At 39.8% G+C, this 26323-nt stretch overlaps 1 protein-coding gene across 2 annotated transcripts; it reads left to right on the top strand.

Moving 5' to 3' along the window:
• Positions 1 to 1352: 1352 nt before the first annotated feature.
• On the top strand, positions 1353 to 24707 carry ube2j2 (ubiquitin-conjugating enzyme E2, J2 (UBC6 homolog, yeast)). Of its 2 annotated transcripts, XM_072244959.1 has the most exons (8): positions 1353 to 1535; positions 3387 to 3464; positions 10534 to 10664; positions 14219 to 14259; positions 15111 to 15213; positions 19781 to 19919; positions 21454 to 21534; positions 22710 to 24707. In XM_072244959.1, the coding sequence occupies exons 3-8, from the start codon at positions 10534 to 10536 to the stop codon at positions 22983 to 22985; spliced, it is 771 nt and encodes a 256-aa protein (XP_072101060.1). In that variant the 5' UTR covers positions 1353 to 1535; positions 3387 to 3464; the 3' UTR covers positions 22986 to 24707. The 2 variants fall into 2 exon arrangements, with proteins under 2 accessions (XP_072101060.1, XP_072101061.1); XM_072244960.1 differs by lacking the exon at positions 3387 to 3464.
• Positions 24708 to 26323: the final 1616 nt, after the last annotated feature.

Here is a 26323-nt window from a genome sequence, read left to right as displayed (position 1 = left end):
GTACCTGCTGTTGTATATCTTTCCATTTACTTCACCCTGTTTGTCGTCCCCATTTTGCATGACACTTGCCTCACTCAAAGCTTGAAAATAGAAGCCAAGTGTGATTATATCCATGAAGTGCATGTGTTCTAAGATGGGTAGAAATTTCCTTACCCCATTATATTATTATTATGTATAATAGCTGGGCTATAAATGTGCAGGAGCAATGTGTGGTTAAGTGCCTTGCTCAAGGACACAACACGCTGCCTTGGCTGAGGCTCGAACTCGCGACCTTCAGATCACTAATCCAGCGCCTTAACCGCTTGGCCATGTTATGCCTAATTAGAAGCATGGAAACAGGCCCTTTGGCCCACCAAGTCTGTGCCAGCCACCAACCATTTATTTATACTGATCCTATATGAATCCCATTATTCTCTCCACAACAATCTGCTGGGGCATCTTGGCAGGTTGAGCAGAACCTGTGGGAGAGGAGGAATTGTCATAATTTCAGGTCAAAATGTTGCATCTGGACTGAGGGCAGAGGGCAAGACAACTAGGTTGCTTGTTGCACTTCGCAGCATCTGCAGTCTCTGCATTTCCATTATTCTCCCCTCATTCCGATCAACTGCTCCCAGATTCCGCCACTCAGCTAGATGCCAGACACAGTTTATATTGGCCTACAAATCCACCAGCCAGCATAACCTCTGGGATTGGTGAAGGAAAACAGAACATTCAGAGGAAACACGTCGTCACATGGAGAACATGCAAACTCCATGCCACCTAAATTCTGGATTGATTCAGTCTCTGGAACTGAAGCAGGAACCCTTCTGCAACATTATTTCCATTGAGTTAGGGCCACAGATACCAGCGCAGAAACACAAGTGCTCCAACAAGCGTTAAAACTGTTGCTGTCAAGTACTGTAGTAGGGCATAAACAAGAATGGGGGAAAAAAATAAGGAATCCTGGAACAGGACTACCTAACAGAGAGTATTGAAACATGAAATCCAAATTTTGGGTCGTCATAGAGAAGCACCTAAACAAAACGGCCTGCTTCGGTGCTGTTCGACCCTACGAGAAGTGAAATTTATCAGCATGGAATTTTATTGCAACCTGTATTGCAATACATGACAACAATCTAATCAATTAAATCCCTATTGAGTGGTTTACTCGAGGCATTCCTATTTCTCTTCAATATGCTTTGTTTATATATATGAGATATATATATATATATCGTGCAAAGAACCGGCGTACGTCTCCATGCACTTTCTGGACCTGCAACGCCTTGTAGGATTCAGCTGGGACACCGGAGGGAACCGCTGCTGACGTTCCGGGAGCCATCGTCAGGGGGAGCCGCTGGACGCGGAGCCGGAAGTATTTAGGTGATGCACAGCTGGCTCTGCGGCCGCCATATTCAGCACTTGGTTTTATTGCCGCCCGGTTCGGTTCCTTCACCCGGGGAGGGAGTGCCGGGCGGATTCCAGTCGGAGCGTTGTTCGGCTGCTCGACCAGGATCTGGAGGCCCGTTCGGAAGGTGCTGGACGGCTTTCATGACGAGGTAAATGGAGCGACCTGTGGGAAGGCCCGGTTCGGAGTCGGGCGCAGGGTCCGGGCCTTGGGGCTACCGCCGACCCGGCACTACCTACCGCCACTTTCGGGAGCGGAGCCCGGCCTGGGCTGGGGGCCGGGGGTGTTCTCAGTAGACAGGCGGTAAACTCCTATTAACAATCAGCTGCAAGTCAGGCGGTGGCAATAGGGGAAGGCCAAGTAACCGCCCACTAACCTTCCACCGGTTCCATAGTGTCAGACTTGCACTGGTTCTACAACAGTAACCCTGTCAGTGGCAGTAGAAGTTCCGCGTCCAGCATCCTAATGCACGTGAATAAGTGAGGGTCTGTTTGGGCTTCGGTCCTATACCCACGTTGTCATAAAGCTTCCTCTTCCCCCCACTCCCCATGTAAGATTACTACACCTGCTTGAGGCATTGTGTTGGCTTTGATGACGGTTTTGGCCTGGGGATTAATGGGGATGGAACCGTGGAAGGAGGTACTGAATAAAGTTCCGAATTTCCTGATTCTCCTACATTCCAAGGGGTTGTTTACTCTTAGTATCACTCCACCAATATTTAACAAGTTTCCAAATAATCCCAGCTCTTGCCTGCAGTGATGTTCACATTGTTAGAGTAATATGCCCCTGCAGTGAGTTCCATCACCTGAGAGCTTGACTGGCCCAGTATACCTTGGGTTTTTGAATCTCTGTTCCAAAAGGTAAATGGATTGTAAGGGTTGTTTAAAGTTCAAGACATGATCCCAGCACAAATCCCATGGTCAACTGGGTGGTAGTGATCTTTATTTTCCTGTAGGCTTCTGTGATGTGGTCTGCTGGCAGGAAGCATCTCAAAACAGGAGAGATACCACTGATCTTGTCGAATCCATTGGCAACTTGAGCCAATATGAAAGTCCTTTCTTCTGTCCACATCCCAGCATTGAGGTCTTAATTCCCTTCTATTTGGTTCACATGTTAAACAGTGTACTTCTAGATTCAACGCTTCAAATGCTATTATGGCAAGAGATTAGGGTGATACTAGTACAGCTGCAAAGTGCATTCAGTGCTGCCTTCATGGAGTTTGCACGTTTTCCACGTAACAGTCTGGATGTATTTTTGGTGCTCTAATTCCCTCCAACATCCCAAAGACGGTTATGTTGCTAGGTAAATCAGCGACTGTGAATTCCCTTCTGTGCATAAGACTACAAGGCTTAGGCACACAATTGTGTAGAGAATGGTGGGGTAAGGATCAAATGCTGGCGGAAGAAAATTTGTATAATTCAGCAAAACACAGGAAACGCTGGAGGAACTCAGCAGGCCAGGCAGCATCTATGGAAAGGAGTAAACAGATGATTCTGGCCAAGACCCTTCATCAAGACTTTTTTTTTTCCATAGATACTGTCTGGCCTGCTGAGTTCCTCCAGCGTTTTGTGTATGTTGCTTGGATTTCCAGCATCTGCAGATTTTTCTGTTGTCTGTATAATTCAGCGTTACGTTTGCTGCAGACGTTGTGGGCCAAAGGGCCGGTTACTGTGCGTTCTGTGTTTTAAAACCTGTAAGGAAATCAGATTGACGGGGAGGATGAAAAAAGGATAGCACTTCAGTGTAAGGTAGCGAGAGTATTAGAAACATGCTTGAAAAGTAGAAGAATAAGGTGGCAATTTAAATTTGTAGGATGAAAGTGTACTCAGGCCTATTTTTTAAGTGCTGATGTGACTGTAGACGTACCAGAAGATAACATGGGATGTACCTTGAGATAACTACAGAAAAGTTGTTAGTGGATTTTGGTGTAAAAGTTATCTAAAGCCCCAAGATTGATGAAGGAAGCTGGAGGTTCTGACTTCAATTTTTCAATCTTCCTTAGATATTCAAATTCTACCGGTGGACTGAAGCATAGCCATTGTAACACCTCTCTACAGGAAGGGAGAGAAGGATAAACCAGGTAATTATTGTCGTTAGTCTGATGAAAATTAATGAACATTTAGAAATGTGAGTCGTTTGAGAGCAAATAGACTTGGAAGCAAGGTGTTTTTGGATTTTTAATGTAAGTGGCAAGTAAGGTGGGGGAAGTGTTTGAAGGAAATAGTGTTAACGTTTGCTCGGAACGAAGGATTAAAGCTGTTGTACCTGGGTGATGGCTGTTGGAACCAACTTGTTTGCTGTATGTAGGGAAAATACTTCCATCAGTAACCCAGGAATGGCAAGTTTATAAACTGGAAGAAAATTTTCAGGGAAGTTTTGAGGAAATACTAGATATTGGAATGTACTGGACTGAGAGGAAAACAGGTACAAAGGTAATAAATTTCTACACTGTGAATGTGGCACAGAAGTTCTGTTTGCAGACTTGTACATCAGAGCTTTGGGGCACGGGGTCAAAGGCAGATTGGAGTTGAGAGGGAAAATAAATCAGCCAAGGTCGAATGCTGGTGCAGACACGAGGGCTGAGTGGGTCAATTCTGCTCCAGTGTCTTACGGTCGTAGGCTGTAATTCAGCAGGATAATGACAGGGATGTTGAATTATAATTATTAGAGAAGTTGGTTTCATCTATTGAGATTTGAGTAGGAAGGCTTACTAGAGTTTATGGGATGCGAGAGTGTTGCATTGCAGAATGAGCCCATCTGCCTCTCACACTTGGGCACAATGTGCTCAATTAGTCCCCCATTTTAATTCATCCTTGTATTGAATGGTTTTGCTTTGCTTCATGTTCTATTTAGCACCAGTTGAAGTGTTTGCACTTTCTGCCCTCTGTTTCCTTCATATTATAACAACATTTAAATACATCCCTGTAGTTAGTTTATTGAGAGAGGAGGTAGCTCATCCAGTCCATTAAGTCCGTGCTGGTTCCCAGTAGACCATTTGCATTCGTCCTACTTTCCACCCACCATATTTCTTAGTCCTGCAGCTTGTCATCTTTCATCCCCCTCATCTGCTGCTGATGCTTTTGCCACCTGCATGTACCGAGTGCTAATCTGTAGAAGCCAATTAACCAACCCACACATGGGGGTTGAGGGATTGCTTCCTTAATTGTGGTTCACATTAGAAGCAATAAGGGACAGAAATGGGAGTCCTGAAAAAACAGGTTTTTGAGCACAAAGAGCAGCAGGTTAAAGAATGGGGCCAGAGGATAGTAATTTTCAAATCACTTGCTGCATGTATTGAAAGGAAGGAGCATGCATTACTGATTTGGATGTATGTCCTGAAGTGGTTCAGTGCTAGACCTACTACACTGGTAGTGACCTGTGTTCAATTCCTCCGCTGTCTGTAGGGTGTTCGTTCCAGCTGCCTGTGACTGTGTGGGTTTCCTCCCACATTCCAGAGGCATGGGGGTTAGTAGGTTAATTGGTCATATGGGTGTAACTGGGGAGTGCGGGCTTGTTGGGCCAGGAAGGCCGGTAACCGTGCTGTATCTCGAAATAAAAAATATAATACAAATGTGCTGAATTTGTGAACTGGCACGAGGAATTTGTTCAAACTGGGGGGAGAAATGTTGCGAGTATGAGAAATAAAGCCAGAAGGAGATCAGGTGTCCCTTGAGCCTGCTCCATTTTTTCTGTAGGATCATGGCTAGTCCAGTGTTGGCATGAACCCCGCTTCCTTGCCTGTTCCCAATGCTTTTGACTCCTTTGTATTCCAAAACACTGCCAATCATGTCTTTGATTATATAAACAACTGAGCCTTTGGGATAGAAAATGCCAACAATTCATGGCTAGCTGTGAAATTCTTCTTTCTCTCCACATTAGATTGCTGAGCCTTTTTCCAAAACTGGGCTCCCTTTTTCGAGATTTCTCCACAATGGGAAACATTCAGCATCCGCCCTGAGACACTTCACTCTCGGGATCTTGCACATTTCCCTAAAGTTGATCCTAAACTTCAGTGAAAATAGGTCAGCTTGCTCAGTTGTTCCTTTTAAGGCAGCCCCTTCATTCCAGCAATCACCCTAGTGAAGCTACTTGAAGTACCAACAAGGCAAGTACCTAAACAGACCAAAGCTCTCTGTAGTATTCCAGTGCAGTAAACTCACTTTCTTGACATAATGGCTAATGTAATGTTTTACAATGCCAATGATTGGGATTTAATTCCCACTTCACTCTGTACGTTATGCAGAGAATGCACAATTCTCCCACATTCCTAAGATACAGATTTGTAAAGGTTAGTAAGTTGTGGGCATGCTACTTTGGTGCCAGACATATGGCATCACTTTCAAGCTGCCCCCGGCACGTACTCGGACTGTGTTAGTCATTGGTGCAAGTGACACATTTCACTGTATGTTTTGATACACATGTAACAAATAAAGCTAATATTTATCTTTCAATAAAACCAAAATTCTGCTTTTATTTTCAATTACTGTATAATCTGCATGCTAATTTTGTGTTACCTATACATGCACGCTCATCTGCCTCTATATTAGCTTTCTGTGTTCTCCATACAGACTTAATTCTGCATTTCTGTTCTTCCTCACAAAGTGAGTAACCTGGCATTTCGTTAAGGGCCATGGGCCAAACTTTTCTGGTACTCCAAAATCATCGCACTAGTTTTCTGACTTTATTCTTTCGGTTTAGCTATGATGCACTTTTTTTTAATCTAATTGTTAATACGAGGAAGCTATTGCCCCAATTTCAGATTTCCCTACTTTGTCCTGATTTCTCCTCTCCCCCTCACCCTTTTTGGTAGCCCATCCTTTATCTTGGCTGATAATATCTTAAATAATAATTTTATGTAGTAATCTTTTGTGAGGCTCCTATTGGAAATCCAAATACAGTACACCACATCCGTCTTGCTAGTAAAGTTTGAAGAACTCTTAGTAAATTTGCTAAACAGTTTCCATTTCATAAAACCAAAATGAGCCTGCTTAATTCCATGTTTCATATTTCCTAATGAAATGGGGAGGTTCTTCTCCAGTCCATCGGGCCTATGCCAGCTCACAGAGCAGTCCCATTGCCCCATTAATTTTACCTTGAGGTGTTTCTTTCCACAGTCTAGATGTGGACTTGGGTGTACAGGATACAGTTTTCAAACTTCAGGGCAGTGTGAAACTTGAAAGCATAAGTGTGAGGAGGATAGAAGATAACTTCAAGTATGTCGTTGAGAGGGGGATGGCAGGGGTACACACTAGCTGAAATGATCACAGAATAAACGGTGAAGAGTGGCACTTCAGTGGGCAGAACAAAGAGGCAGTATAAATTGTGGAGCACAACTAATGACAGGAACTGAGCAATTGGTGGGTATGTGTCTATAAATCAATGAAGAGCTGTATAAATCAAAGCATTAACAATGAAGTCATGATGAGCTTTTCATAAAAGCATGCGTTTGCCTTCAATTCTGGTACAGGATCTGGGTAAACATTTTAGGGAAGATAACTCTTGAGTTAATGGTGGAGAGGAGGTCGCTAAACAAACTGCTATCCATTATGGACAATCTGGCACATCCTCTCCATGGCCTACTGAATAAGCAGCAGAGTACCCTTTCAAACAGGCTCGCTCAGCTCTGCTGTCACAAGGATCATTACAGAAAATCTTTCCAAATGCAATAAGCATATACACCAGTTCATCTGTGTGCAGGAGAACACACATCATAGTACAATCAGTTTTATTATTTTGTACATTATTGCACATTGATAATAATTGTGTATATTATTCAGTACTTTATTAAAGTCTGCACACTAAGTGTGTTTTTAAATGTTGCTGTAACGAAAGAATTTCCCACTCGGGATCAATACAGTGTTTATTATTATTAAATGAAAACCTTTGAGAAGATGCCGAAGAGATTTATCAGAATGATTCCAGTAATGAAAAGGACTTTATTTACATAGAGAAGCAGGATTTGATGTTCTTGGAATATAGGAAGTTGAGAGACTTTAATCAAGCTTGTTTGAAGAAATCTCTGCCCAATTATCATCAACATATCATCTGTAACACCAGAGGACACAGCACACTTGACCGTTGTTATATCACGATTACAAGTGCCTACTGTCCATGCCTTCATTGCATTTTAGGAAATGTGATCACTTGGCTGTCTTCCTCCTGCCGGCGTAGTCATACTTCATTGATCCAGGGGGAAACTGGTTTTCGTTACAGTTGCACCATAAATAATTAAATAGTAATAAAACCATGAATAGTTAAATAGTAATATGTAAATTATGCCAGTAAATTATGAAATAAGTCCAGGACCAGCCTATTGGCTCAGGGTGTCTGACCCTCCAAGGGAAGAGTTGTAAAGTTTGATGGCCACAGGCAGGAATGACTTCCTGTGACGCTCTGTGCTGTATCTCAGAGGAATGAGTCTCTGGCTGAATGTACTCCTGTGCCCACCCAGTACATTATAGAGGCAGAGGACAAAGCAAGGCTCCAGAGATAGGGATGCCAAAGAAGTGGTTGCAGGAGGCAGAGGAGAGGCTACGGGATTGCTTCAAGTCAGTGAACTAGGCTGTGTTCAAGGACTCACCAGAAGAACTGAATGAGCTGTCACAGACTTTATAAGTCAGTCGTAGGTGAGTATGTCCCCGAAAGATCATTTGGTCTTACCTAACCGGAAGCCCTGGATAAACCATGAGATCCCCAATCTGCTGAGAGCCAAATCAGTGGCATTTGGGTCTGGAGACCAAGTAAAGTACAAAAGGTCCAGGAAAGATCTCTGGAAAGCTACCTCGCACGTGAAGTAGCAACTTTGGACCAAACTCGAATCACTGAAGGTTGCACGACAGCTGTGGTAGGGAGTAGGGATTGAATGCCATCACGATGTGAAACCAAGTAGCACAGGTGACAACAAGATTACACTCCCAGGTGAGCTCAATACCGTTTATGCTCATTTTGACCATCAAAACATGAAGGCACCCTCGCCAACTTCCACAATCTCAGTGATTTCAGTGCTTGAGGCTTACATAAGAGTATCGTTAACGAGGGTGAACCACAGGAAAACATCCAGCCAAGATGGGCTACCTGGCTGAGTAAAGTCCTCTGCTGATCAGCTGGCTGGAGTGTTCCATCAATATCTTTAACCTCTCATTTCGGCAATCTAAGGTACCCGCCTGCTTCAAGCAGGCTTCAATTATACAAGAGGAACATGGTAACCTGCCTCAGTGACTATCAGCCAGTGGCGCTTGCATCCACTGTGATGTGCTTTGAGAAGTTACTGATAAAACATACAAACTCCTGCCTGAGAAGCAACCTGGATCCACTCCAATTTACCTACTGTCACAGCAAGTCAACAGCAGATGCCATTTCACTGGCTCTTCACTCAACCCCAGAATATCTTGTCGGCACAGGTTCATACATCAGGGTGCTCTTCATTGCTTACAGTTTGTCATTCAATACCATCATCCCCTCAAAACTAATCAGTAAGCTTCAAGACCTAGGCCTCAATGCCTCCATGTGCAACTGGATCCTCGATTTCCTCACTTGCAAACCCCGGTCAGTTCTGATTGGCAACAACATCTCCCCTGCGCAGAAGCAGCATCCGTCATCAAGGGCGATGCTGTCTTCTTGCTGCTGCCATCAGTAAGAAGGTACAGGCACCTCAGGATCCAGATTACCTGGTTCAGGAGCAATTACTACCCCCCAACCATCAGCTTCTTGAACCAGAGGGGTTAACTTCACTTGCCTCCATCACTGAACTGTTCCAACAACTTTTGGACTTGCTTTCAAGGACTCTTCATCTCATATTCTCTATTTATTGTTTATTTATTTTCTTTTTGTGTTTACACAGTTTGCCTTTTGCACATTGGTTATTTGTCTTGTTGGGTGTTGTCTTTCGTTGATTCTGTTGCGTTTTGCGTGTTTACTGTGGATTGCCTGCAAGAAAATGAATCTGGAGGTTGTACTGTATATGGTGACATTTATGTACTTTAATAATAAATTAACTCTGAACTATGAGAGGGGATCTGATAGGGGTGTGGGGATTGTACTAAGGAAACTGTTCCCACTAGTGACAGTGAATAACCAGAGGTCAGAGGATGGAAGATTTGCAAAGGAACCAGTGATGTCACCATCTTAATCAATCCACACAATAGGCATTGACAATCTGGAATCCACTGTCGGGGTGAGCAGTGCAGGTGGATTTAATTGGTGTTTCATAGTTCCTTAAATGTGGAGGAAGGTCATTTTGGGAACTGATTCATGGTTTTTCACCATCATGTCTATTACCACACATTAATAACCTGCCAAAGGGTGGGATAAAAGGGACACATGAGGATTGCTGCCTGGTTTGCACTTGCACAGAACCACCACAGTCTTGACAAGGCCCAAGGTCTCCTGTGCTGTCAGCTTTGTGATTATTTACACAGCTTGTGCAGAATTTGAAGTGAAATAGTGGGATTAGAAAGAATAATCGACATTAAAATGATTGAGTTTTAGTTGTTTGAATTTTGTAAATGTTGAAGCATTTGTATTGGTTCTGTTTATTTGCCGTTATTTATTCCCTAATTGATTGGGTGGGTTAGCCTCTCTCTGAGTCAACCACATTGGTGGCTCTGGAGTTGTGTGTAGTCCAGTCTGAGTAAGATGCTGAAAATTTATCTCTGAGATGTAATGGGTTTTTATGATAGTTTTGTCATTTCTGATGTTATCTTTTTAACCAATTTATTTAATTGCTATTAGCTCAATTGCCATGGTTGAATTTGACCTTGCACTTCTGGACCAATAATCTGATTGCAGGCCTTCCCCAGATTAGGATTGTATAATCCTTCTCTGGGGTTTTGGAATTGGCAAAATGGATTTGCCAGCTGCTGTGGGGCTGTAGGCATCTTCTGCCACCTGGGAGCAAAGTTCACGGTCACATTCTCATCTTGCAAACTATTCAGGTTATGAAGAGTTCGGGACAGAACACATCCATAAACAGGAAATAACCTGCTTTCAGCAAACTGACCTCTATGCCACCATTCTCATGGGTTACTACCCGAGCAGGTCTTTGTGAGAAATAGCTGGATGGTTTTATTAGATTTGTAACTGTGTTCTTGGAGTTTGAGCTAGTTCTCAAATGATTTGATTTTTAAAATTGTTCTTCCTGTCATAAATAGATGAGCAGCAACAGTAACAAGCGAGCTCCAACAACAGCAACACAGAGACTTAAACAGGACTATCTTCGAATAAAGAAAGACCCAGTGCCTTATATCTGTGCTGAACCTCTCCCATCTAATATTCTTGAATGGTAAGTGAGTTTACAACAGTACAAAGGACTGGCCAGTTACTGTGTATTTCACGTATCTTGGTAACTGTTCAGGCAGAATGATCTTGAAATCGTGTTCAATACATTCAGTGACTCAACTGATTTGTGGGTTTTCACTGCAAAGTATTACATGTATTGATAACCCATGAAGAACTGTCAACTCTAAATCTGTCTCTTACTTAATAATGTGGCCCCTATGTTTAATTATGCTTAATTTCAAATATTTCCCTGTATTGCCTTCCTGTACATTTAATGTCTTGCATGTGTGCTATGGTGAGCTCTTTGCAGAGCTGCAGGACAGCAGTGGCTGGAGTTTCTGAGAGCAGTTTGGAAGGTGCAGGATAGATTCATCATTAAGAAATGGTGGTATTTTAAAGGAAGGATGAGACAACCATGGCTGACAAGGGAAGTCAAAAACAGCATAAAAGCAAAAGAGGCCATATAACTAGCAGAAGCTTGGTGGGAAGCTAGAGGATTGGAAAATTTTTAAAAAGCAACAAGGCAACTTGAGGGAGAAAAAGCAGTAAGGAGGGAGAAAAAAATTGTGGAGGTAAGCTAGCCAATAATGTAAAAGGATAGCACAAGATTTTTTCCAAATGTATGAAGAGTGAAAGAGAGGCAAGTGTGGATATCTGCTGGAAAATGGTGATAGACCAGTAGTAATGGAGGACAAGGATATGGTAGGTGAGCTTAAGTATTTGTGGCAGTCTTCACTGTGGAAGACACCAGCAGCATGCCAGAAATTCGAGAGTGTCAGAGGGTGGAAGTGAGTGTAGTCACTATTACTAGAGAGAATGTCCTTGGAAAGCTGAAAGATCTGAATGGAGATAAGTCACCTGGACCAGATGAACTAAACCCCAAGGTTCTTAAATAGGTAGGTGAAGAGGTTGTGGGGGCATTAGTAATGATCACTAGAATTCTGGAATGGTTCTGGAGGACAGGAAAATTGAAAAGTGTCATCCTACTCTTCAAGAAGAGAGGAAACTTTAGACCAGTTAGTTGACTTCACTGATTGGGAAGATGTTGGAGTTCATTATTTAGGATGAGGCTTTGGAGGTACTTGGAGGCACGTGATAAAATAGGCCGAAGCCAGCATGGCTTCCTTAAAGGGGAAATCTCGCCTGACAAATTTATTGGAGTTCTTTGAGGAAATAACAGGCAGGATAGACACATGGGAGTCGTTAGATGATGTCTACTTGTATTTTCATAAACCCTTTGACAGGATGCAGCACGTGAGCCTACTGAGCTAGATGCGAGCCCATGGTATTTCAGGATAGATACCAGCATGGATAGATGATTGGCTGACTGGCAGGAGACAAGTATTTGGACACCAAGGGGCCTTTTCTGTTTGGCTGTCAGTGACTAGTGGTGTTCTGCAGGGATCAGTGTTGGGACCACTTTGTGGCCAAGTTTGTGGGTGACGCGAAGATATTTGGAGGGGCAGGTAGTGTTGAAGTAGGAAGTCTGCAAAAGGACTTGGACAGATTGGAAGAATGGGCAAAGAAGTGGTAGATGGAACACAGTATATGGTCATGCATTTTGGTAGATGAATAAAGCCATAGACTATGTTCTAAACGGGGAGCATATTTAGAAATCAAAGATGCAAAGGGCTTTGAGTCCTCATACAGTATTCTCTAAAGGCTAACTTGCAAGTTGAGTTGGTGATAAGGAAGGTAAATGCAATGTTAACATTCTTTTGGAGAGGACTGGAATATAAAAGTAAGGATTAATGATGAGGCTCTATAAGACGTTGGTCAGGCCACAGTTGGAGTATTGTGAGTAGTTTTGGGCCCCTTATCTAAGAAAAGATGTGTCCATGCCTGCAATGGAGAGGCTCCAGAGGAGGTGCAGAAAGAAGATCCTGGGAATTAGTGTTAATGTCTGAGGAATTTTTGATGCCTCTGGGCCTGTGCTCATTGGAGATGAGAAGAATGAGGGGAAGCCTCATTGAAACCTATTGAATATTAAAAGACCTAGATAGACTGGACATATAAAGGATGTTTCCTATAATGGGGGCATCTAGGACCAGATGGCACGGTATCAGAATAAAGGATAGCCCATTAGAACAAAGATGAGAAATCTCTTTAGCCAGAGCGTGGTGAACCCATGGAATTCATTGCCACAGATGGCTGTGGAGGCAAAGTCATTTGGGTATATTTAAATTGGAGGTTGTTGGCTCTTGATTAATAAGGACATCAAAGGTTGCAGGAAGAAGGCCCAAGTGTGGGGTTGAGAAGAAGAATAAATCAGCCATGATAGAACCGTGAAGCAAACTCGATGGGCTGAATGGCCTAATTCTGTTCTGCTGTCTTGTGGTCTTGTTAGGGGAACACATTTCATTTTACAACTGTAGTTCAAATATGGGAAAAGTGCAAAATTCCAAAGATGAGGCAAACTTGACTGCCTTTGACATCAATGCAATGATGAGTGTGTGGCACCAATTAACCCTAGTAATACAGTTGTCAAAGGGAGAATAATATTTAGTACGTTGGAGCTGTTCCTCCCAAAAGGAAGGTGGATATTTTGGAAATCTCTCACCCCCCCCCCCCCCCCAATCCAAGTACAATATTGCTGGAGTTACTAGGGCAGCGTTTCTACGTACATCGCGGTCTCCTTGCTGCAGGAAGGATGTGATGGTTGCAGAGCAGAATTAAGAGTCCTTTTGGGCAGGGCAATAATGGATCTGTGGGGAGACAGACCAAGGTATGGTTACTCTCTTAGGAACAAAAGAGACTTGAGTAGGGATTTAATTGAGGAATCCAGAAAGGGTGAATGCACAGACCCTGGTTTGGGATTTTGCTTTTTAGTGGCATGGATGTGACTGTGTGCAATCATTCTAGTAAAATGCAATAACATTTGACGTAGAGGTAAATATAGTTGATGTATACTTAACTAACAAGATTAAAGTGCATGTGCACAAGTTATGCAAATATGACTTTGGATTACATGATCAGATGAGTATCAGCTCATCTTTTGTTTTGTGATCAAAATTAGCTGGACATGACTAATCATTAACTTTTGGACACACTGCATCTTGTTTTGATTTTATATAAATTCTGCACTATGGTTTGTGAAAGTCACTGTTTTGGAAACTTATTGGAGTTTGCATGAGCATTTGGGAATTTGAAACTCTTGATTTTTGTGTAAATTAATTCAAAGGTTCATTTTATTATCAGAATACAACTGAGATTTGTCTTCAGATAGCCATATTTGTGGTTATATCTTTTCATTATGACACAATTGTATACTTAGCACATCTAAATGATGTCATATTGTTCCTGTTCTTTGGTCTATCGGATAAGAATGCTGTCGTTTAGAAATTTTTTGATTCAGTATTTTAATTCTACTCTGGGTTTTCTGGAATTTTTGTATATAAAAATGTTGGTTAAATTTTTAAAACGTTCCCAGTAATGGAGTTTCTGAAACAGTTGATTGTAGCTTGTTGTATTGAGTTGGACTTTGCAATGGCTGTGCTAAATTGAAGGGGTTTATTCAGAATGAGAAGCCATGGTTTAATAGTCATCTTCTCTTGGTAGGCATTATGTGGTACGAGGCCCTGAGAAAACACCGTATGAGGGTATGTATTGATACTGTACATACTGATCAGTGGTTACTGGCTGGCATATTAAGATAACATATACATCTACTGTATCTAATCTCCTTTCACATGGACATTCCTTTCACTTTACCACATGGAGGAAAACCACAGCTTCTCCAGTTTAATTTTAACTCAAGAGTTCCATCTTAACTGATCTGGTAAATAATTAGGTGCTGGGGTTATATCACCAGGATGTTGACAAAAATTAATTGGGTCTGATTGTGATTTAAGCTCTGAATTGGGGGGGGGGGGGATTAATTTCATGTTGATACTGTTTTCTTTTAATAGTGATTTGTTGAACTGTTTCAAATGAATATGGATGCTTGGTTGCAGATGGAGAGCAAAGAAACCAAACGTGTATATAAATGTAAAAATCTAGCAAGTGCTAATTACTCCACTGCTAATATACTGTATATTGAGGGCATTAATCTTGATGAGTGTCTGATATTGAATGGTTAAAATGTCAGGTACTGTCTTAGTGGAAATGAGTTCTTGAGAAAGTTCTCAAGTATATTTCTACATGAGAAAAAAGCATGGCATTCACTTGTAATGAATGGGTCATTTTGAAAAATACTTCAGAAATGTCTGTTTTATTGTAGCCATCACATTTCCAAACCAGTTCTACAGGAAGTAATAATTTCCAAATCTGAGAAAATTGCAGTTCTCACTCAACCAGCTACAGCTTTGTGCAATTTTCTGATGAATTGCTATTTTCTGTTCTGCCCTTTCCTCATCAAAGATGGTGCCTTCAAGTTTTTGTTGCATAAATTTTACTTTTAGAATGTATGGATTCAGTATTCTCTTGATGCTTTTATTTCTTTCAATTCTAGGTGGTCTTTATCATGGGAAGCTAGTTTTCCCAAGAGAATTTCCATTCAAACCACCTAGTATTTATATGATTACACCTAATGGAAGATTCAAGTGTAATACCCGGTAAGGAATAATGTATAAAGTCTTCAGGTTTTCATTAGTTGCATGAAACTTTGAAAGAATCTCAAGTTCTTTTTAATGTAAAACATAAAAATAAAACAGTTCAATGGTTTCTGTTCTTTCCTCTGTATTTTGCAATATACATTAAACCTGTAATTTTCTTTTAAAAATGAAAGTATTTATAGTTTCTGGCACAATGAGATTCTTTGCCAATGTCAAGGAAGTACTAAAAGCAACATTTCACTTGGTGTTTTCCAAATAGGCCCAATACTGGGCCTTAATCATTTTCCAGTATTGCTGGAAGTACATGTGTTTTCATTTCTATTGCATGTCCAGTAGACTATATAATTTTTATTAAGGCCTGAAAGAGTCTTGCCAAACATTTCTTTTGTGCATCGTCAGCCATTGAGGCTGTTTGTGTTAATTTGGGTTTTCTCCAAGGGTTCTTTCCCAACATTCAATGCATAAACTACTTTGTTGGTAAGCTCTGACTTTAAGTGAGCTAAAATTTTTCCTGCGTGAAAAGAATCTTGCAGCTTATGTGTGCTGATAAACTCGTGTTCTGCCTGGCGGACTAACTGGAAATGCAGAAAGCTGCTCTGTGCTCTCCTGATCTATCTATCCAGTTATATTTTTCATACTGTATATAAGTAAAACACAGGGAAGCAAACATTTTACCAGTTTACATTAAAATTGTTCATGCATCACATCTGTTGGATCATAAATATTTAAAGCATTATTAATGTTCATAATTTAGGAAACCTATCAAGGAAATGTTCTTATCTAAACATTTGGTGTTTGACTAGCACAAGTTTGGCAATGCAGGTATTAATTTTCAAAGCATTTTCCACTTGAGCTTCACTTGGATCTGAATGAATAATTGGAAAATCAAGTATTTTCATACATGGGGTGTAAAATGTCAGGTAGATCGATAGTCTGCCTGACAGGTTTTCACTGAAAGGTATTTTACCACTCGAAACAAAACAAGCTTTCAATATGAAATGATAAACCCTAAAAGGCCCCCAGCTAAAATAATTAGCTGCTTCCTGCTTGCAACCTATAAACAATTTCAATATCCTTACCTACTGTTTATAACTGTGCCTGAATAACTTGTCCATTGAAGTTTTACTACTGGCTGGTTACAGTTAATGACTGATTTGAAGTGATCAGCTTCCCAGCTACCAGAATCCCAATGTATATTACTAAGATTCCTAGATTGTTAATCAGAATTTTTATCTTTTATTTGATTTTCAATTTATTCATAACTTGCTGTTCTAAATATTAGTTAGACTTTTGAGAGATGCAGAATGTAGGTAAGTTTATTTTTTTCTGATAGGAAGAAAGGATACAGGAGATGAAGGCATTCCGAGGCTTGTAAATGCGAGCCCTGGGCTTGTTCACTATACCCCCAGACAGTAGTAAGGATGTGACTTGCAAATTGCAATGGAAGAAAGAAAATGCATGTCAAAAGGACAGTGTTACAATAGTCATTGGGGTACTTCAATATGCAAGTAGTTTGGGAAAATCAGGTTGGTGTTGGATTACAGGAGGGAGAATTTCTACAGTATCTACATGTTGGCTTTTTGCAGCAGCTCGTGTTGAGGCCACTAGAGGATCAGTTATTCTGGATTGGGTGTTCTGCAATGAGCCAGAATTAATTAGGGACCAAGGTAAAACAATCCCATAATATGATTGATTTCACCCTGAAATTTGAGAAGAGGCAACTTAAAAGTCATTAAGAAGGTAAAGATGAAATATGAAGTATAGTAGCCATTAGTATTAAAGAGGGTAGCAAAGGTTTCTTCAGAAACAAAGTGTAAAAGATAGCGGACTACTAGAAAACAATGTTGGAGAGGTAGTAATGGGAGACAATGAAATAGCGGACAAACTGAATAAGTACTTTGCATCAGTCTTCACTGTGGAAGAGAGTAGTAGTATAGTGGAAGTTCCAGGTGTCGGGGTATGAAGTGTGTGAAGTTACCATAACGAGAAAGTTCTTGGAAAACTGAAAGATCTGAAGGTAGATATGTCACCTGGACCAGGTGCTATACACCCCAGAGTTCTGAAGGAAGTTGCTGGAGAGATCATGGAGACATTAGTAACGATCTTTCAAGAATCACTAGATTCTGGAAGACTGGAAAATTGCAAATGTCACTCCACTCTTCAAGAAGGGAGAGAGGCAGAAGGAAGGAAACCATAAGCCAGTTAGTCTGACCTCAGATGTTGGAGTTGATTCCTAAGGACGGGGTCTTAGGGTACTTAGAGGCACATGATAAAATATGCCATAGTCAGCATGGTTTCCCCAAGGGAAAATCTTGCCTGACAAATCTGTTAGAATTCTTTGAAGAAATGACAATCAGGATAGACAAAGGAGAATCAGTTAATATTGTGTATTTGGATTTTCAGAAGGCCTTTGACAGGTGCCACACATGAGGCTGCTAACAATCTACGAGCCCGTGGTATTACAGGAAAGGTTCTAGCTTGGATAAAGCAGTGACTGGTTGGCAGGAGGAAACTGTGGGAATAAAGGGAGCCTTTTCTGACGGGCTGCCAGTGACCAGTGGTATTCCACAGCAGTGCGTGTTGGGACCAGTTCTTTTTGTTATATGTCGATGATTTGGATGATGGAATTGAGGACTTCGTTGCAAATTTTGCAGATGATACGAAGATAGGTGGAGGGGAAGGTGGTTTTGAGGAAGTAGGCTAAAGAAGGACTTGGACAGATTAGGAAAATGGGTAAAGAAGTGGCAGATGGAATGCAGTGTCAGGAAGTGTATGGTCATGCACTTTGGTAGAAATGAAAGGGTTGCCTATTTTATAAATGGAGAGAAATTACAAAAAACTGAGAAGCAAAGGGACGTGGGAGTCCTTGTACAGGATTCACTAAAGGTTAATTTGCAGGTTGAGTCTGTGGTGAGGAAGGGAAATACCATGTTAGCATTTATTTCAAGAGGACTAGACTACAAAACCAAGGAAGTAATGATGAAACTTTATAAAGCACTGGTGAGGCCTCACTTGAAGTATTGTGAGCAGCTTTGGGCCCCTTAGCTTGGAAAGGATGTGCTGAAACTGGAGAAGGTTCAAAGGAGATTCACAAAAAATGATTCCAGGATTGAATGGCTTGTCATATGAGGAGTGTTTGATGGCTCTGGGCCTGTATTCACTGGTATTCAGAGAATGAGGAGTAACCTAATTGAAATCTCTTGTATAGTGAAAGGCCTGATAGAGTGGATGTGGGGAGGATGCTTCCTGTGGTGAGAGAGTCTAAAACCAGAGGACACAGCCTCAGAATAGAGGAGAATCCTTTTAGAATGAAGATGAGGGGGAATTTCTTTAGCCAGAGGGTGGTGAATCTGAATTGCTTTGTCTCAGGCAACTGTGGAGGGCAAGGGCAAGTCTTTGTGTATATTTAAGACAGAGGTTGATAAATTCTTGATTGGTCAGGGTATGAAGGGATATGAAGGCTGAAAGGAAAATTGGATCAGACATGATGAAATGGCAGAGTCAACTCAATGGGCCAAATGGCCTAATTCTGCTCCTATATCTTATTTCATCTTTGGTTAGTGATTGGAGGAATATCTAAAGGTGAGGAGAGAAAAGTAAATAATGCAAGGAGCTTCAGAATTTTAGGTTTTTTGCAAAACTGAGCTGAGACTCGTAGACTGTATATTAATATTTTGAGGTTATGGTTATTTTTGCAGATGAATGTTTCAGCTTAAGAATAAACTTGGTAAAACATTAAGTTGAAATTGAAAAGAATTTTGCGAAGAGTTTTGTGGATCCATTTGTCATTTTCAACTTGGATTTCTAAAAGTTTGGAATTTTGGCCAAATTTATAGCAGAAATCATTGTTTTTAATTGCAACAGTATGATTTCATTTGATTGCTAATATGAACAAATTAATATCTAGATGTTTTAAAGTGTTTTTGGTTTTGCACTTATTTTATATATGGAAGAAATGATAGTTGCAAGTTTCCATCTATAAATTCACAGTTAATACTCATTACAAAATTAAAATCCTAGGTATCATGCAGTCTTCCAAATAATGGTCATTAGGGATACTCTGTGGATGCATTGTTTTACACTTGGATTTCTAGTAATGCTTTTAACTTCCTGTCTTTGTCCGCTATTTGGATTTCAGTCTGTTGAGACATCACTGTTTCCCATTACTTTTATGCATACTCAGGCACACGTCTTAGTTCTTGTAAATCTTTTGAACTAAGATCTCACAGAAATTATAGTTTTCTGAAATCTCTATGGAATAAGTCTTGTGTTCAATAAACTCTCAGATTATTTATTTTCCATCATCTTGCCTTCATTCCAAAACCAGGGCACTGTTTTATTAAGAGAGCTTTTGTAGCTAATTTTCCAGAACTTTGCTCTAACTGATCATGGGAAGTTACTGATGTGTTGCTCTTTTTACACTGCTTTATTACCTCAAGAAGCTGGTTATGAACTTATTTTCTTTTATTTAAAAAATGTTTAAATTCTACAGATTAAGAATGCCAAAGGAAGCTACATAGTACAAATTGAAAAAGAATAAACTTTAGCAAACAACTTTTCTTTTCAGGTTATGTCTTTCAATCACTGATTTCCATCCAGATACTTGGAACCCAGCCTGGTCTGTTTCCACAATCCTGACGGGTCTCCTTAGCTTCATGGTAGAGAAAGGCCCTACATTGGGCAGTATTGAAACTTCAGAATATACAGTGAGTTCTTACTATTCTCAAGACTTTACTGGGTTCATACATTTTGAATTGTGTAGTAGACCTTCCTTTTCTACATGACATTCCAAATAGAATCTTGTCTTGTTTTCTTTGTTAAAATAGATGAAATTTCTCCCCAGATAGAAAGTGCAATTTAATTTGATTTTTTGTTCTTCTCGTGACCAGCATGTCACTGAGTAAAAGTGATGGGCACATGTAGAATTGTAATAAACCATTTAGTGTTCTGAATTCAAGCATTCAACTGCCATAGTTACGCAAAGTAAAGCTTTTGAGCGGGAGAGACGAGTAAATGAGTTTTCTTTTGCAAGTTTCTCTAACATCCATTTTAGTAAGGGTTTATTAATATGTGATGGTTCTTAAAAAATCAGATTAGTACCAAATTAACCTCATTGTTACTTTTCACTGTTGTCTTAAAACTTTTACAACTTAAATCAGCCTGTTCATTTGTTAAGACATGGGGTGGGGGCGGAGGGGAAGCAAGCTAATTTGTACCTAAGTTGCCTAGTTATGATAGTAGCCATTACCTTGTGCTAATTTTTAAGTGCTAAGTGAAGGATTTTTGGTTTTGATTGTATTTTGTAAATGTTTAAGTTATGATTTATTTTGCTGCAATCAACGTAATGTTTAAAATCTATGAAACAAAAATTTCAGTTAGCAGGATCTCTCTACAATGTATTCAATAAGTACAATAAACCGGGCTGTGAAGCTGGAGGCATACTATATGTCATGAAGTATTGCTAGCCAAACTCCATTCTACTGCAATTTTAGAAGTAAAACTTAGTGCTTTCCAAACCCACTTATTTAGATATTATGAACTCTGAATATTATATGATGCTAGATCCACATACATGGATCAAACCAGTTAGAATTTTCTTTTGGGTCAAGTACTTTTAAAATTGATGAGCAAGGGGACGGAGAGAAGACTGTTCATAGGTTGCAGAAAGGAAGGCATGGAATAAAGATAGTATGTCCCAATATTTTACTTTGTGAAGGGAAATCAAATATGAAGACCAGAGTGTGGCCCTACAAGGGAGAGTGTAGTGGCAATGTGCTGAGAAGTTTTTTTTTGTCAAATTCTCTGGGAAGAAAAATTGGAAACTGAAATCCAAATCAGTGGTAGGATGCAGATTAGTATCAAAATGTACACATTTGAATGCAAGGGTGAAGTATGAATAGAGGGATATTTAGATGGAATTGTTTGATAAAATGTGCACAGCTGAAGCAGAGAAAACGTCTTGTGGATTGAATTTGAGCTTTGTGGGAGACAATGTTGTATTCAGAAGGTCCTGCTGCCTAATGTGTAGTGTCATTTAAGGTTTTAAATTCATTACTTTTTATAGATGGTGACAGTAGTGAATGCCTGGCGGGTGGTGAGATGCTTCCAGTGTTTTTCTTTACAAAGGTTGACAAAACTCTTAATACTGATGTGTTTTAATTTGGGGGAGGGGGAATTTTTGAGAATTCCTAGCAGCAATCATAACTCATCCTTGCACTAATTTTGATTTCTTTTTGGCAGAAAAGACAACTTGCTGCCCAAAGCAGTGCCTTTAATCTAAAGGATAAAGTGTTTTGTGAGCTCTTCCCAGATTTAGTGGAGGTGAGAATTCATAGAACTTTAGAATTAAAGTACTAAATGCATCATTAATCTTGGGATTTTGCATGTATTAAATGTTTAAAAATGAACTAGCCAATCATGATGTAGACCAAATATTGTTGCAGAAATCATATTTAAGAATGGTAATATTCTTAATGGCTTGATTTTGACATATTTAAATACTTCAATTCATTGCACAAACATTTTATGTCAATCTGTAAAGAAATTGTAGTCAGGGAAGTTAGGGCAACTAAAAAAAGTAACAATGTGAGAAATGAAGACGTATTTGAAGGTAAGCTAGCTAATAATAAGGTTCCCTAAATGTTAACATGTGGATTGCGTCGGTATTTTAAGGAAGGCAGATACAATGTTTGCATTCATTTTGAGAGGACTCAGGTGTAAAAGCAAGGATGTAATGCTTTTGGAGTGTGAGAGCCATTTTGGGTCCCATGTCTAAGAATGCATGTGCTGGAGTTAGGGTCCAAAGAAAGTTTATGAGAATGATCCAGGCTTAATAGAAGTAAAAATCAGAATGTTGAATTGGAACTGGTGTGTAGGAAAGTTATGAAAAAATAATAGATGACTTTAATAGTAGGACAGAGTGTGGTGTTAGGAAATATTAGTAACTCCACGTTTGGGATGATCTGGCAAATGCAGAGTTTTGAACATTTGGCGGGTAATCAATAGCCAACTCTTCACTCGTTCGTCCTTTGGGAAGGAGAAGATTCAAAGGGAGGTGTTTGTCATTATATAATCCTGGACACAAGAGTCTGGCGATTTGTAATTGCCATCTGGGAAAACGTGAATGCTGATAATATTTTTGAAATCAAGCCTAGCAATGTGTTATGAAATGCTTGAAGCTGATTCCAAGTATGAAAGGTTATGAAGGGACTAGATATTGAAAGTTTCAAATATTTTTTGAAGGAACTGGTTTAGAAGTAGGGTGGTGTTTGAGCATAATTTGCAATCAACAGTTTTTGTTTGTTTTTCCTTGCCCCAAGGTACACCATAGTTTGTCACACTTAAAAGTTAGTTTTGGACCAATGCTGTAGAGAATGTTGTAGAGAATCTTGCTCAACATTTTTCTAGGATGAGATTATGGTTCAAGAGACAAAGTACAATGAAAAGAACCCAGGAGCTTCCAAATCATTGCATAATGTATATTTTTCTGCCTCCAGGAAATAAAAGAAAAGCAACGGGCACAAGAACTAAGTAACAGGGCGCAGGCTCTGCCTTTACCTGATGTTATCCCTGATGGAGAAATGCACCAGAATGGTATGCCACTTCTTAATGGGCACGCAGTACTACCAGCTGCCAACCATCAAGGCCTTCAACAGGCCAACCGAAACCATGGACTCCTAGGGGGAGCTTTAGCAAACTTGTTCGTCATTGTTGGTTTTGCAGCATTTGCCTACACAGTGAAATACGTGTTACGAAGCATAGCACAAGAATAAAGCTGGCGACGTGACCAAACTTGCAAGCAAATCTGTCCCCTTTTGGGGAAACTTTGCAGAAGAGGAAAGACGTTAGACTGCGCTGGAGTGATGTAATTAAAATTACATTTGTATATGTACAAAATATGACCAACCAGAGCCTATGGTTTTCTTTCAAGTGAATGGATCAATGAAGCTAACAAATAATTCAAGAATATGCAGAAGGTTCGGATTTACTGCGCTGGTCATGTGTACTTTACAGTGGGTGACCAATAGTATGCCTCTAATTATGATTGTCAAACTAGCATTATTTTGAAAAGGGGCATGTTTTGCAGCGACATTTTCAGATTTTAATTGTTTACTTCAATGATTAAAGATATCTACCCCAGTGTAAATGACTTTTTAATGTATTTATATTACTGTTGTATTTAGACTATACTGGAAGTATTTCTGGGATAACACAATACAAAAAGTGAATGCCGAGCAAAGTAAAACTGGGTATGAACTTAAGTAGTTTTAAAATAGTTTTTATTTTAATAAAATGATGAAAGGCAATTGTGGTCGTCCAGTGTAAAATAAGTGGCCGCCTGAGAGATCGAGACCTTATGCACATTCCTACAAGCAAATTAGAAGCTTTTCCTCATTAAGTTTAATGGATAATCCTTGCCAAAACTGTCAGGGAAACCATCATTTTTGTAATTGATTTCCTCAAATGCTCAATGCACTATTTGTGTTGCTGAGAATGACGCTGTAATAGAAATAATTATTTAATCAGTTATTTCTGGAAGATGGTTATGTTTTTTCCTCATTACGACACCTTTGGAATTTAGCAATACAGTTTTTCAAAACAACAAGACAACCTGCACAAAATTTTTACTTGGCTTAATATTTAGCGATATAATTGCAATCTACTAGTTTAATGAGACGAGCCTTTGCAATGTCTTGTTCCATTTTCATGAGTGGCATTAAGTGTTAAAATAGGATATTTGGAATTTTAAATATCATCTCTAGCAAGCAATAGAAATTAGATTAGATTTTTCACTTGTTTGAAGAACAGTGCAATTTTGTCAAATTCATGTAATTCCCTGGATATTGATATATACCTGCCCTCCGCTCTATTGAGCAGGTTATGCATAATTGCAGCAACCACATTATAAATGACTACTAATTAAAATTTACAGACTATATTAGTGGTATCCGTTGTCTTTAATACATAGAGAGCTGAAGAGAGCCTAAAAATCTTCCAGAAATCATAGTCAATTTCCTGACAAGATTGGTGTTATTGTAAGTGTAAAGTCCATGATTTTATTCTGAAAGTATCGAGTAGGGAAATGTTTGTCATATAAAGTTTCTATGGTTCTACCTTATAATGTGCAAAATAATCTGTCAAGTCTTTGGAAGGTATTTTTTGAAAGTTGCTCTGGAATTGAGAAAGTGTTGGTGACTATATTTTGGAATTATTGAAACAGAACAGTAGAAAGATGGTGCAAGTTAATTAAACTGACAAGCATACTTTGCAAGGCCTTTACCTAATTCATACAACTATTAATATGAATTTATGGATATTTTCCTTTTAAAGCTAAAAGCCCCCAACATAAATATCTAGAAATCATTAATGAGCCTTGCCAGGAAAGATCTATTTAGAACTTCAAAATAAAAAGTTGATTTTAGTATATGGTAGGTTTATGTTCTGATCTGTGTTGCAGTTTGTAAAATCAATAAATTCTTTATCACAACTGTAAATGCAACTGTTCCATTTTTATGCCAGATTTTTCACCAGTCTATCTTTGTTACAGTTATCTGATGACATGAAGCAATGAGCAAAGATTGTTGGACACCTCAGATTGTTAGAATGAAATTCATCATGTCTCCCAAGATCTTGTGTTCTGAGCTTGCATTTACCATATACTAGGTACTGAATTTGGGCTGAGGAAATTGATCTGGTTTTTTAAAGTAGCCAAACAAGTGGCATAGCAAATTGAGAGTTTAAAACTTGAGAGGAATATTGACCATGGACAAAGAAAGGTATAGCAGCAGATTTAGAAGGGAAATGTGTATGTCAAATGTTTAATAGTGACAATACTGAAGTTCTTAATGAGTAGAAGGTACTGCAGCAAACAAAATAGAATTTTCAAAGTAAGATTATTATCAAGGAACATGTATGTCACCATGTACAACCCTGAGATTCATTTTCTTGTGGGCATACACAGTAAAATCCAAGAAACTCAATAGGATCAATGAAAGACTGACAGGGCGGACAAACAACCAATGTGCAAAGACAGCAAACTGCCAACTGGTGGCTGTCGTCTCTGAGTTTCGTGGCGTTTTTGCCCCACTAATATGATAAACTGATATTGAGGCTTGGGCCTACTCTAGCTGTTCCAGGGAGTGGATCTAAGGACACAATCTGGTTCAGAATGCTGTTGTTTGCCTGTATTGCTTGCATGATGTGTGTGTGTGTTTTTCCTCCTCCTCTCTATGCAATGCTTATGGTCTTTTTTTAAATAGGGTTCTTCAGGTTTTTTCCTTTGTGGCTGCCTGTAAGTAAGCAAATCTCAAGGTGTTTAATTTGTCCATTCTTTGATAATAAATGTACTTTGAATCTTGAAATAAAAAATTTAAAATAAATGATAAATAGTGAGCATGAGATGAAGAGTCCTTAAAAGTGAGTCCATATGTTATGGGAACAGTTCAGAAATGGGGTGAGTGAAGTTATCCCCTCTCAAGAGCCTAATGGTTGCAGGATAATTGTTCCAAAATATAGTAGTGTGGGTCCTGAAGTTCCTGTACCAGAATCATTAACATCCTCACCTAGATGAAGTGCTTTGAGTGGTTGGTGATGAAACGTCAACTCCCACCTGCAACGTGACTTGGATGCACTCAGGTCAATAGCAGATGCCATTTCATTGGCACTTCACTCAACCCTGGAACTGGAACATCTAGACAGTGAAAATGCCTACATTAGGGTACTTTTCATTGACTCAGCTCTGCAGTTAAAACTATCATAACCGTAAAATTAATAAGCTCCAAGATCTAGGCCTTAATGCCTCCCTGTGCAACTGGATCTTCAATTCTCTCACTTGCAGACCCCAGTCAGTTCGGGTTGGCAACATCTCCTCTCCAATCTCCATCAGCAAAGGTGCACCACTGTCATTGGCTGAACCAAATCTGGTGATGAATCAGCATAAAGGAGGGAGATTGAAAATCTGGTTGAGGGGTGACACAACAGCCTCTCACTCAAGGTCAGCAAGACCAAGGAGCTAATTATTGACCAAAGTCAGAGGTCCATGAGCCAGTCTTCATCAGGGGATCAGAGGTAGAGAGGGTCAGCAATGTAAACTTCCTTGGTGGTGTCATTT

The sequence above is a fragment of the Mobula birostris genome, chromosome 27 (genome assembly GCF_030028105.1).
Source record: "Mobula birostris isolate sMobBir1 chromosome 27, sMobBir1.hap1, whole genome shotgun sequence".
Taxonomy (NCBI): domain Eukaryota; kingdom Metazoa; phylum Chordata; class Chondrichthyes; order Myliobatiformes; family Myliobatidae; genus Mobula; species Mobula birostris.
The sequence above is the reverse complement of the archived record's forward strand: the minus strand, read 5'-3'. Positions and strand labels throughout refer to the sequence as shown.

Excerpts from the sequence above, each read along its gene's own strand:
- ube2j2 (XM_072244960.1), top strand. The coding sequence starts at position 10,534 with ATGAGCAGCAACAGTAACAAGCGAGCTCCAACAACAGCAACACAGAGA. Across the intron at positions 14,260-15,110 it reads TGAGAAAACACCGTATGAGG|GTGGTCTTTATCATGGGAAG; the intron begins GTATGTATTGAT and ends TTTCAATTCTAG. Across the intron at positions 15,214-19,780 it reads AGATTCAAGTGTAATACCCG|GTTATGTCTTTCAATCACTG; the intron begins GTAAGGAATAAT and ends TTTTCTTTTCAG.